This window comes from Crinia signifera, chromosome 5 (genome assembly GCF_055691185.1).
Source record: "Crinia signifera chromosome 5, ASM5569118v1, whole genome shotgun sequence".
Lineage (NCBI taxonomy): Eukaryota > Metazoa > Chordata > Amphibia > Anura > Myobatrachidae > Crinia > Crinia signifera.
Window position 1 is genome coordinate 155,601,226 of NC_139221.1, and position 13,810 is coordinate 155,615,035.

General features: G+C 38.4%; 1 protein-coding gene across 4 annotated transcripts in view; it reads right to left on the bottom strand.

Moving 5' to 3' along the window:
* Nucleotides 1-385: 385 nt before the first annotated feature.
* Nucleotides 386-13,810, bottom strand: part of TNS3 (tensin 3) — a 375,154-nt gene continuing 361,729 nt past the window's right edge. For 3 of the 4 annotated variants that reach the window (XM_083188134.1, XM_083188132.1, XM_083188133.1), the window contains 7 exons: nucleotides 11,015-11,110; nucleotides 10,542-10,619; nucleotides 8,687-8,764; nucleotides 6,887-7,055; nucleotides 4,630-4,698; nucleotides 4,516-4,542; nucleotides 386-4,143 (listed from right to left, as the gene is read on the bottom strand). In XM_083188134.1, the coding sequence (XP_083044260.1) occupies nucleotides 4,002-4,143; nucleotides 4,516-4,542; nucleotides 4,630-4,698; nucleotides 6,887-7,055; nucleotides 8,687-8,764; nucleotides 10,542-10,619; nucleotides 11,015-11,110 (659 nt within the window). In that variant the 3' untranslated portion in view covers nucleotides 386-4,001. Of the gene's footprint in view, nucleotides 4,144-4,515; nucleotides 4,543-4,629; nucleotides 4,699-6,886; nucleotides 7,056-8,686; nucleotides 8,765-10,541; nucleotides 10,620-11,014; nucleotides 11,113-13,810 lie in introns of those variants that run through there. The other variant, XR_014474929.1, reaches the window with a different exon arrangement.

A 13,810-nucleotide genomic window follows, 5' to 3' on the forward strand; every position in this document is an offset into this window, starting at 1 on the left:
TAGTGTGCCTTGAGTTGTTCTCAAGTGTGCTAGAGATGCTCAAACCAGTTTACAGCCACCAACAGTTCAACTGTTATTTACTGGTCTCTTCTTTTCATGTAAAGGGCCAATGTATTTTATTTTTGTTACCTGCTGTGGGGACCAGTGTGATTGTTTTTTATATGGGGGCCAATAAGTTTTTTTTTCCTGTGGGGTCCAATGTGTTTTGCCCTGTGGGGATCTCTTGGTGTGCCTTGGCAACGTTAAAAAGGTTGAAAATCACTGTCTTAAACCCTTGAAACTGAAGTATTTATTTACATGGCAAACACATGAAGTTGTGAATGTTATGCTAATCAAAGTGTTTAGACAGCCAATCAATTAGGAAAGAATACTTAAGGACACAGTATTCAATTCACATTTTATTATAATCTAAATAAATTTGATATTTTAATGGCAAAGTAAAGGGCTATACAAATGATGTGTAGAGCATTCATTTTTACATACTGTAATGGATACATTTTTACAGAGAAAAAGAAAATAAGTAGCAAGTAAGTAATAAATGAATGTAGATACGGGTGATAAATACACTGGCGTTATTTTATTTAAACATGGCTTTTTTTAAGCAAATTTGCATTTATATGTATTAACACTGTAATATCAGTACAGGTATATATAATAAACAGGGATAAAACATGATTCATGGCATATATTTTACTCAATCTGTGTAAAAATATCACAGTACCTGTGTAAAATCTAAACCAAAACTACTACATGAAGTGCTGAAATATTTCCTTAAGTCTGAAAATTGTAAATTAATCCATATTCACATTTACCATCTACGGTTAATTCTGTGCAGCATTAAAATATTTCATATATAAAAAATGACATTGTAATATACAAACACTACAAAAGCGTGTCAAAGTTTGTTTTTTTTTTAAAGTACACTGACTTCAGGTTGGTCCATAAAAAAGCCCAAGAATAACAATATAGATAGAGTGGGAATTGATTACTTGAAAATAGTAATTTAAACCAACTTCATATCAACACTAGTGGCGATATTCTATTATCCCCGATAAAAAATTGGGTGCGAAAAGCTTTGGGGAAAAATTGGGTTATTAAATTTGGATTCCCCAATAAAAAGCACATACAGATACAGGGAAAGTGTGTTTTTTTTAAAAATCAAGTTCCAGAGAGAGATAAAACTGAGATTAAATACTCTTGCTCAGCTTCTGCTTTACATGCTTTAAAGGCTGTGTTTGAAAAATGACAGGAGTCGATTGGTTGGTACTTTATCCGCACAGTTTTCTCTCTATCCAAGCTTTGATAAATACCCATAAATCAAAATAATTACAAGACTGTATATATAAAGCAGAAAAAGCAGCATTTAAATAACAAATCTACAACTGAAGAAAGTTTTCGTAGGGGTGCTGCAAATAAGAGAAAAAATAAAATAAAAGGAAAGACTATTAGTGGGTACACATGGTGCAATTTTGCTTGTGATTCAATACCGATTCGATTGGGATTGAACTGGTATCGATTAAAATGGTACTGTACTATATAGTCTTGCCTGCCATTTTTCTATTTGATGTACACTACATGGGAGAGCGCATTGGGATCAAATCTGCATCGAATGTAGAAAAACCATTCCATGCCCATTCAATTTTTTATTTGATTTTGCTTCTATAAGCAAAATCAAGTAGAATAATAGTGCATATCTCATCGTGTGTACTCTCTGTAAAAAACAAATGGAAAAAAATACTTAATGATAGCTATACATATGATAACTTTATAACCAATATCCTAAGATGTACTTAACTTAATTTTAATTAAATGTAGAGTTACTTTATAATACCCTTATTAAGTATATTATGCATATATTTTATTCATGGTCTAAACTGTTTTCTTGGGAAACAGTTGTTGCAGTAAAACTAACAGAATATATATAACATGAAACAAAAAAGCCAGCATCATAACAAATAAAATAAAAATAAAAAACTGTGAAAATACATATACATTTAATTTTATACAAAATATGACTCATTTTTCAATCTAAAAATGCTACAAGACAGGAATACAAAAATAGTTGAAAGCAAGTGTCCTGATACATTTGCAAATAAAAAAAAGGTTGCTTGCTATAATGGTTTTACATCCTGGGATTTAATCCCGAATAAAGAAATTAAATCAAGTGAAATACTAAACAAAGCTTAGGGAGCTAGACAACACTGTTTAACAAATTCAAATGCATTTAAGCCTTATTTACAGAATATACACAAAATATAGTTCTTACGGAATGAAGGTACCGATGCAGCCTTCATTACGTGCACTTAAATCGGTTTATCACCTTAAATGGAAACTATATTGAAACTAAATGCAGCTATGTCTAAAAGAAATATTGCTGTATAGGTCATTGTTGGTTGTGGTATATTAGTTCGACAATTAATAGGTCAAACCCAAAAGGTCAACATACACAAAAGGTATACACATTGACTGTCAACATACTGTAGATCATTGCCGATATATCATCCGGATACCATCATTGCTAGAATGGTCCTTGTGTATCTATTTTAAATATAGTCTTTCCATTCTACCATGCATTTGTAGGAAATTACATTATAGCCATGGCTGCAGTAATCACTCATAGGTATCATTCTATTTAAGAAAAAAAAAAAAGTATGGTAGCATTATATGAACATTTTGAACCAGGTTTTTGTGCCCTCGCTAAAGAAACGCAGCGTTTGCAAATACATTTTTGGAGACTTTGTACTTGCCTTATCACTTTACATAATTAGGGTAATATGTAATAGGGTGTGAGAATCAGAAAGTGAAAGATTTTGGGTGAGTTTTCCAGGGTTTTTTGTTTACTTTTTAAAGGGGCAATCAATTACATGGCAAAATCATCCTGGTATTTCAGTGTAAATGATTGCTGCATTAAAAAATGGGAAAACTCTTCCAAAATCTCTCACTTTCTGATTCTCATACCCTATTACTATTTATCTCCTAATCTCTTATACATTTACATTTATTTGCACTATTTGCTGGGTTTGTTTACAATTTTGAGTAGATTCTTTTTTATTTTACGTAAAGGCAATTCTTTCATTGCAAGTTTTTTTTTACAATTCAATACAGATTCTTTAAACATCACTTTACACTATTTATTTTAGGAGACAATAACCATAGCTTTAGTTAAATGCCTAGTTTGGTCTGTTTTTTTAATCTGAGACCATCTAAAATGAGTCGAGCATCACCTGCACGCAGCAGTATTAGTCAAAGATATTTAAGTTTTTCTAGATTTACTATCTCATTAGGAAGAACATACCTTCGTCTTTGCAATATAAATATTCATATTCTTAATTATTTAATACCACCTGCCAACCCTTCAGCTTTTAACTTACAATATACCTTCAAATACTGATAACTTTCTTTAGCCATCTGATTAATACATAGCCATTCCCAACTCTGTCAAAAACCACTTGCACATACCATTTTTAATACTTCCTTAAACATTCATTTTAATCCCAAACAAGTAAAGTTATTATAGAAATGGCTGCTTTCTAGCTTTAATTAGTTTTAATAATGTCATTAAAGGAGCTTGTATGTAAACTATTGACAACACACCCTGGAAATGTTTAAGAAAAAAAAAAAAAAGAACTTGGCATGTGTTACACAGTTTTACATATTTTAGGATTTGGGAGATTTACAAATATGTTAAAAGTAGTTTTTCATTTTTCTTATATAAAAAAATAGAAAATCTTACATTTCATATCTACGGAACAATAACATTGAGCTTCTGCAGGTTTCTTAGCACTTAAAAATGTGAGCGAGAATACAACAAAGTATTTTTCTATAGTTCTACTGTAGTTTAAAACTAATGTTCCGCTTTTACTTTTTCTTACAGTCTTGTAATTATTTTTGATCTCCTTCTTACAGCAGATTACTTTTTCTCCTTGGGATTATGATAACTGAAATTTGAGTGGTTCATAGTCTTTAAACATAAAATGTAAGTAACTTTTCAAGAAGCAGCTCTACATTTTCTTCTGAGAACCAATCATGACCTTAGACACAAAGTTAACAATGGCGCTCGCTGGTTGCTCTGGATCATGTTCAGCAAAGAGATGACAGATGTTGTCATTGCCATTGCCCTTTCTGGCTACAAAGCCAAAGACTCTGCAAAAAGAAATAATATGCATCACAAAAGCAATGTAAAAGATAAAAAAAACTGACAGTTCATATTTAATATATATATGATATAATTATCATGGGAGTGATTTTGTTCTGGTGTATACTGAACTCCATGTGCGTATGCTTATAGGATGACAGCGAGGAGATACAGAGGCTACACTGTAAAAACACCTGGAATAATAATTGGTGATCAGTGGCACAAAGGTTTCTACTGAAATGGTATGTACTTGGGTACATATGTTTCCTGAATTAATTAAATATTGTTGTTTTTTAAGACTCAAGATATGCAAATATCACTTACAGTTCAGATTTAACACGTTATTTGCACACATCTACTTTTATCTACATCTTACTTACTTTGCTGAAAGGCCATCTTTTGTCCACCTAGCATAAAAAAATTGTGAAAATTAGACACAAATGTAATTATTCAGAAAATTATGTCACAGTTACAGTAGATAAAACATATCTTACTTTCTGTCCTGTGGATCCAGGGCACAGAATATCACAGTGTTTACTGGATAGTGTCTTCTGAAGAACAATCTTTGAGAACATGGGGGGAGAATAAAAAACAAAAACAAATAATAAATATGCTGTAAGTGCTTGAAGTTTCATATGTTAGCTGTAGATAGATGTGCCATTAAGCTGTGCCGTAATGGAGAATGTTGTGTGGAATTGGGGATGCATTTTCAATGATCCTCATTTGCCAAGTTCCACACTCATAGCCTGGAGAGGGTCAGAGGTGGGGTAAGGGAATTATACCATACAAATGTTCCTTAGGTATCTCCTCTCTGGGGGGATGCCCGGAGAGGAGAAGTAGGTGGATGGTTACTGGGGTGGGTCCAGGCTAAGTGAGTCATTAGGCCCTGCTCCTTCATGGACCATTTTTTATATAGGGAAAGGGCTATAACGATTGCATTAGCATATAATTGCATTGGGTCCAGCCCCCTCTGCAGGTACCATTGATTTACTGTATTTATTTCCTGTTTCTGCAAACTTCATCAAGAAGTGGGCAGAATGTGGCAGAGGTAACCACTCCTTCAGGGGTCTGGGGGGTACCCAAAAAATTGTGAGTCACCTGCAGGAATTGGGAGAGAAGGCAAGTCTGGATTATACATGGAGTTCTCCTACAAAAAAACTATCTTTGTAAACACACAAGATATTTACTAGTGTAGATTTATATACTGGCCCAACTGTATAATTAACTTATCCTTGGCGGTATCATTCAAATGTATGAATAGGATCACTTTCAAATTTGGCTACACACATGGGAAGACAAAATGGCCGAGAACTGACCATTCAGCACAAGCACAATTCTCATGTGGGAAGAGAATGGCTATTTTCAATTCAAATGTATAAAACAATCGGATTCAGACCTTATTTGTAATCGGATTTTTACAGAGTAAAACTCAATGGTGACTTTGGAGCAAATTCAAAGTTGACCACAACTTTAATTTTAGGGTTTTTTTGTACTGAAAATGCTTCTGTAGATGTGAGCATAAAAAGAATAATAATTATAAAAAATAAAATAAAAGGTTTGTAATCTTTTTTTTCCCACAACCTTGTCCATATGTTTACTGGCAGTTACATATATGCAAATAGCTAAATATGCTTCCATTCAAAATCAAAAGCTATTTCTGAGAGAAAGCCAGCTTAACCACCCGTCCTGTCCTACCCCACTTATAAAATGAATAATCTTACCTACAGTATAAGCCAGGGGTGGGCAATTATTTCAGCTGGGGGGGCCACTAAATACTTCCAGCAGATATTTGAGGGCTGCACTCTAGAAATAGGGGGTGTGGTCAATCAAAAGGGGTGTGTCTTTGAATGTATTGTAGCAACCATATACCCCTTTTACACATCATGCAACACAATAGTAGGCCCCTTATACTTTCCCCTTACATTAGTAATTCCACACACCAGCTCCGCCTTAGTAATTCCACACACAAGCCTCCCTTAGTTATTCCACGCACCTGCCCCTCCTTAGATATTCCAAACCACTGCCTCCCCTTAGTAGTTCCACACACCATAGTAATTCCACACACAGCAGTTCCAAACACCATAGTAAATCCAAACACACTCCCCCCCCCCCCCCCCCCCACCCTCAGTTATTTCACGCACCTGCCGCTGGAGCCGAATCTACTGCAAACACCATGTAATGGCGTGGACTGCAGCCCCACCATCCGCGAGAGCCTTTTGCACATGCACCGGGACTCGCCTGTACACACAGGCTGATCATGGGCAGTGGCTCCACAGGACTGCACCGCTTGTGCACACAAACAGAAGCTCCTAGCCTGAGCAGCACGCCCCCACACATGTCACAACTACACCTGCATTATGTACACACTCAAGTCTACATAGCGCCACCAGGAACGCTGCGGCATCTCCCTCTGGGTTTCCAAGCTGCTCAGGAGGTGGCAGAAGGGGCGTCCAGCCCTCAGCAGGCAGCGCATCATTGGGAGAAGTAAGGTGAGGGGGCAGCATGCCAGACCGGATTGGGTTGTGGGCCATAGTTTGCCCACCCCTGGTATAAGCTCTTACTAAGTAGGATGTCTACAAGGATTTGTACAAGCAATTACGCCACTTGTATGATTGAATAGATTGTATTAGCTAAGCGATACTCATCATTGCACACTACTTTACAGTATATTATATAGATTTGGAATCAAAGATGAATTGTCCTTTTTATAATGAAATACAAACTATAAAGGCTAAGTAGTTATTTTCTTACTTCCGTTGATTGTCTGTTAGAGTTATTCCTTGAGCAGACACCTTAAAGTGTACTACAGTGGAGATGGGCGGTGGATCCTGTACTTGGGTTATACTCAGTGCTTTCTGCACTGCTTGATATCCTGTAAGGGACTCCAATTCCACTGAATTCAGATACCAAACGTTGCATGCTGGAAGTGACAAATGGGACAAATTATTATTAACCAGTTCAGAAGTGTTGCACATATTAGACACTATTACAAATGCTAAGAGACAGAAATGATTCCCGCACCAGTCTTTTATTAATAGTGGTTAGACTTTCTTCTCCAATATTAATATTTACAGGGAGTAATGTCCCACAATCGCCACAAAGTAATGTCCCTCAGACAGACACTGGAGGTGCTACCTACTACTTGATTATAGACACATGACATGAACAAGAAAAAGTAAGTATAATGTAGGTCCACTGAAAGTCTGACAAGAACTCATAAAATTTAACTTTTAATAATTTTCAATAAAAATCGGTGAAATACTAAAATATAGTAGAAAGAAATAAAGAACAGAAATTAGATTTAAAATAAAAATGACCACAGCTCAACTTTGTCCTGTATTTGCAGGGTTAAATTGTCCCTGTATGTTATCTTATATGTTCTATTCAGACACTCTCTCTGATTAATGTGTCAGAGAGAGTTGTAACTTTTTATATTTTTGTAACAATAATCTAAGTGATTGTATCCTTTTATTCAAGATTATTATCACTTAGGCTGAATAGTTATCCAATGGATTTTGCATGTCTTTAATACATCAAAGCTTAATGTGTTTTTTACACATATTCTGTGTCCTCCTATTTGTTGGTTCACAGATATATTCGTGTGTTTCTGTTTGTACAGTATTGCAGCAGTATGTGTATTCCCAATTCAATAGGGAAATGCGGATAATACAGAGTATATTTTTTCTCTATATCAGCCTATTGGTAGTTTCCCAGCATGTGCTGTCTAATCGTCCCACTGAATTGGTGCGATTGCATGCACGATATATTTATTTATTTAAGTCAGATATACTGCAGGGCATCTGGTTATAACAAACGGTAACTGAACTGGCAGTAAGCTGGATAATGTTTTATGGGTGCTCCCATTTACTTAAGTTTATTACAGTTTCTTTCACCATTCGTTATATACAGTCCCTTGATGTTAGTAACTACCTATGTAGCGGCATGGGTGCTGTTAGTTTTGCAGTAGGTTGTATTAAACTACTTTTAGCCGCTTGCTGTTTGTCTTCTAAATTATGGCCACTACAGCAAGTGCCGCTCTGCTAGTCCAGCAATATCACTGCCGCTAGCCTGGTTCTGTAGTTAATGTCCGTATATCTCGGACTCGTAGCGGCTATTGTGTGCCGCTCTGACTGCTATGCTGGCGGCTCTGTAAGTATGCCGCATCCCTTTACCCTGAGTCATACAACCCCTGTTGGCGCACCAGGTCCTGTGAGACTGCTATCACTGAATGTCTTCTATGCATCCTTTAGTTGGAATGTAATGTGGCTAAGATGCACCAGTACAGTTTGGGCAAATAACAAATATGTAAAGATTCAAGCAATACTAATGCCAGCCTTTTTCACAGAGTATAAGCCTTTATACAAAGGCATACGTTCTGGTAGCAAGGAGATTAACTGCTGTAGTATATATTCCATGCATATTTCTCTACTTCCCAATGCAGAATAACCCACCAAGTGTTCATTACAGACTTCACCTATGAGAATATATCTATTACCATGTGTAATATGTACGATAAGGATGTAGCACACACATACACACTACATGGATTACCTGCTCCCTGCTTAAGTAATTCTGCAGCAGAGTTTGCAGCAGTCTGTGGAGATGTATCTGCAATCTCTTCCAAAGGATCTGAAAGTAAAAGTTTTATTTTAAAAGTCATTCTGTTGTAACTTGCTAAAACAATGCAACTATACAAAACTAATTAAGAACACTTAAAATGAATGTATAAGTCAGAACTAAAAATAAAAAAACACTGTAAGGATGTCTATAGGCCTGGTTCAGCCTGAATCAGGTATGCTAAGGGGGTATGGGTAAAAATCAGACCAGGACAAGACCCCCGGACCGCCGTCAAATTCTGCAGTTCGGAGCTTGTAGCATCCGGTCCGGGAGGTGTCCTGTCCAGGGATGTTCTGCCTGGGGGGGCTGCCTGTGACACCTGTCACCAGGGAGTGGAGGAGGGGGAGAATAAAGCCTCCCTGTATGGTCCAGGCATGTAGCAAAAACCGGACGGTCCGGACCACACGGGGAGGCAGCAATCTCCCCTTCCCCATGTCCCCGATGATAGCTATCACAGGGAATCCCCCAGACAAGACACCCCCCAGACCGGACACTACAAGCTCCGGACTGCAGATATTGATGTCCGGTCCGGGTCTGGTTTTTACATGGTCCCATACTAAGCTGTGTGCAATACAAATGTAGCAGGCGGTACATACCACCTCCTGCTTGCATTTGTGATTGCTGAAAACAGCGACTGCATTGCAATTTAGATGAAGATCACACCATCAATCCTTGGTCTAGCCACTGCCAGACACAAGTGCAGAACCTCATGATCGGGCATAATGTGTAATGCATGTTTCATCGCTACTGCGACCAAATCTGAATTAGCCCCTACGTTATATATCTGTTATGATACAGTGTAATAGCATGGCCACTGAATAATCCTATGAGTGAGCAATTTAGACAGACTTGCCAAAATGTACTGAGCCAGAAGCATTGTTGTGGTGGCAAATGACCATCTTCAGCACAAACATTTAAGGAAGAGGACATAATTCGAATGATAGATTTTTCCAGAATTATACTGTAACTGTGTTCCAAGGACAAGCACAATTGTAAACAATGATGACAGAAGGACACCACATAATAACAGTCAACAGGAAATTCTGGCTGCTCAGTTAGGATCTCCCAGACATATAACAGAAGTATACTAAACAATAAAGTTGCTACTTCTATATCAATGTAAATATATAGTAAGACGCATTATAAAATCAGACAAATTTACTTCAAGTCTGTAAAATACTGCACAATCTTATCTGTACATACTTCGATAGTGACATTACATGGATCTATTATGGCATAGACACACAGCATCCACATTTGTAAAAAAAAATGGGTGTTAACTACATATGAGCAGTATTTATGCTCTCGTTAATCACAAATTATTATTATGACGTAATTAGTTGGCCCCTCTGTTTTTTCCCCATATATTTAGGAATGTGTGCCTTCTTAAGCCCCGTACACACGGCTTTGCCTATTTTTAATAGGCAAAGCCCAGCTATCTAGAGACAATCAATGCAAACACTGGCTTCCTCTGCAGGCGATAGCGGCGCGCGGGACTGGGGCTGTACACACGGAGCAATCAGTGCTCCATTTCTAAGCCATTTTGTCAGACTGCTTAGCAAAGGATCTGAAATTGGCCCATGTGTATGCACCTTTCCTTATCTAGACATTGAACATAAAATAGACCATAATTTAACAAATGTTTCTTAATAAGAATACAAACATAGAAATATTGTAGGGATAGTAGCTACACTTCCTATGAACAAAATAAACTAAATTGGAAAACAGATGGCTTCATTCAAAATATGGAAAATAGAACACATGCCACATTGAGAATGTAGCTGCATACCTTTGTCAGGGATGAGCAATTTACAAGGCAGTGCCAGTGGTGTAATGGAATGTTGATAAACCAAAGCGGTTAAACTCCCTATATTTAAAAAGAAACATAAAATTAGATATGGTTTCGGTACCGCATCAATACTGAAAATGACATAACATTGAAATAACAAAGCTGAATTATACATATTCCCGCTGTACATGAATTTTTTTCCTGTAAATAAAGTTAAATATGGAAGTTTTTAATCTTACTTTTGCTTAGCTAAATTTTTTTCCAACTGGCTATGGATGGATTTTTAGATCTCCATACTTTTTAAGCAGAAAAGGGTAAGCATTCCCAATCTTTTAGCAAACAAGTTACAAAAACATACGGGCAGAGGATAGGATGAACAAATCCTCATAAACGCTTTTTGCATTCATATTGGCAAACATGCAACAAATATTGTCTCTACATTGTACCTCTAGGAAACAAGCAAAAATATTTACCAAAATATGGTTCATTTGGACATCCCTTCAAGCGGACACCTTTTTGAACACATTCAATTAAGAAGTGCCGAACAAGTTCATTTGCCAGATCTCCAACTGAAAAGGAAGAGTGTCATTAAGAATCTTACAGTAGTGGCTTACGTTCTGTTGCTACTAACAAAGAGGATTTTTTTTGAGGAGCACTAAAAAACTCTTGTCAAAGGACATTTTCCACTAGGCTGTATCATTTGGTACTCACTAGTGCTCCCAGAGAACAAGAGTAGAACTAGCAGACTACAGGGCTCTATCATTAGCATTTGCAATCACTGGTTGTTTTCACAATGGACATATGCACTTATTGTGCTGTTGTGTGAATGTACGGAAAAAACAGTGTTCACTGTGCATTTTAGCAAACATTTGTAGGCGTATCATTCTGACCTTTACAGGGCCAGATGCATGTTGGGACACCAGGGCGATTTGTTTCTGAGATGGTCCCCCTTGCTCTCCTTAGTGACAGTGCCCCCCCCCCCCCCCCCCATGCTCTTGCTGCCACAGCTCAAGCTGGATGTGTGGCAATGTTACTTGCCTACTTTTGAAAACTAGAATCGGAGATTACAGCAAGATGCCCCATACAAAGCACAGCAAGCCATTAAGGGGGCATGTAACACTGTGCTGAAAGGGTGTGTCCATGTTTTAATGCTTGTTATATCAAGAGAACTCTATATAAACCATACCTCCCAACTGTCACGATTACAGCGGGACAGTCCAGATTTTCGGGTCCTGTCCCGCTGTCCCACCCGCGGCAGGCATTGTCCCGCTGCGGGGGGTGGCAGTTGGGAGACCCCCCAATCTAGTAGAATAGACGCTGTGCGCATGCGCACAGCGTCTATTCTCGTATGAAAATGAGGTCGCGGCTAATTAGCATAAACCACGCCCTCGTTTACATACGCACCGCCCCCTTTTCGGGCGCTAGTGTCCCTATTTGATCAGGACTGAAGTTGGGAGGTATGTATAAACATTAGTAACAACATATATTTTAGAAATAGCTTTTTACAATATGTGGTTTCTTGTTTGCAACTATATATTCGCTGTGATATTTTTATTGTCGCTCAGCACAGTATACAATAAATTCCAAATGCAAAATGTTTTCAGTATATTAAATGTTGTGAACACTGACCACAACTTGTAGGTACTCTAAGTAAATGAATGTGTTTAACTAAAGAAAGATTACCAACAAAAAGTCTTACCGTTACAGCACACTATGGGTTAGTGCACACCACCACAGAATAGATTAATCCCTGTGTGTTCTGCTGTTTGTCTTTCTTTTACGCTCTCCCTTTCTCTTTCTCTCCCTCCCTCTCCTGCAGGGGTTCCCACAAAGGGGAAAGTCAACAGTGACTCCTGAGCAGCTACAGCAAATCACTGACCTTGTATAAAATAAACTTCCTAGTGGCACCACTGGCAGGAGTGCAATGCAGGAAATTTATGACAGAACAGCGGAACTGCATTAAGACATCTGCAGGGGAAGCATTACGGTGTGACACAGAAGCAGCAGGCAGCACATGGGCTGATGCTGAGTGTGAAGGGGTTTTGTGCAGCAGTTGATTTGGATGCCAGCCAGCTAGTGCTACTGTGCTATTCCTATCGGATGTGGTCTGGTCCTGAGTGTGCACCCTGGGGGAGACACACAGATACAGTACCATGCACATGTCATTACTCTGAGTCCCCATTTCCCATCTATGTGTAGAACAATAGTAGTAGCTCATGCAGTAGCACTATGCAGTGTATAGTATATGTTGTTGTCGTTGTCGTTGGTAGTGGTAGTCAGGGCTGGTTTAACAGGCCTGATGGAGATGTAGCTCCAGGCCCACTCTCCAAATAGGCTCATTTTGTAGCTGAGCCGAGCAAATCTAGAACGTTTTCCCATAGGATAACATGGGACCTGCTAATTCCGACTCCCACCCAGTTCCAACGGCTGACAGTTCCCTCCTCTGGCATCACAGAAGCTCAAGGTTGATCTCGGTCGAACCAAAATCACTGGGCCTTCAATCTGATAATCAGGCTATCCATATGGGTTAATTTGTTCCGAGATATTGCGGGTAAACCTATTTTTTCATTTATGAAATGTAATTTCATGGCTGTTCATGTTGTTTGAGGGCAGATTTCTCTGGAACCAAAGGGCTCAGATTCACAGGACTAAAATCATTTGAAGCCCACTCAAAAGTTACTGGTCTGATGTAAATGGGTCAGTTGGTTCCGAACATATAGCCGGTTGGTTAAAGGGTTAGGGAGAGGGGGTGGTTTTCTCTCCCCCTCACACCAGAAAATGCAGGGACTAGGCTGGTGTAAAATTTGCCAGCCCGGGAATATCCCTGCAAGATCCTGGGACCATATCCCTTCATTTTCTGGTGTGAAAGAGGTATTATTTCAAATAGTTGGGACCTGCAGTGCTCTGAATACAGCCGGGCAGCCCCCTGCTCTCTGCCCGGAAGTCAGTGGCTGTCATTTCTACCCGTCGGTGGCTGTCCCCCAGTTACCGCGAGCATGTAATCGCACATGGCAATAAGCATGTAATCCCACATGGCAATGAGCATGGAACCCCTGGCAATGAGCATGTAGGTAAGTAGCACGTATGTACCATCATTTTTAAGAGGCATGGTGTTTGGCATAATATGTATGGACATTTTGGTGTGTGGCTTAACATGTAACGGGCATTATGGTGCACATTTTTAATGCCTTTGGCGCACAATACCCCTGTTTATAAAGCATATTGTGGATTTTTGCTCAATCCATTTGGTATAGTGTGTATTTTGGCTC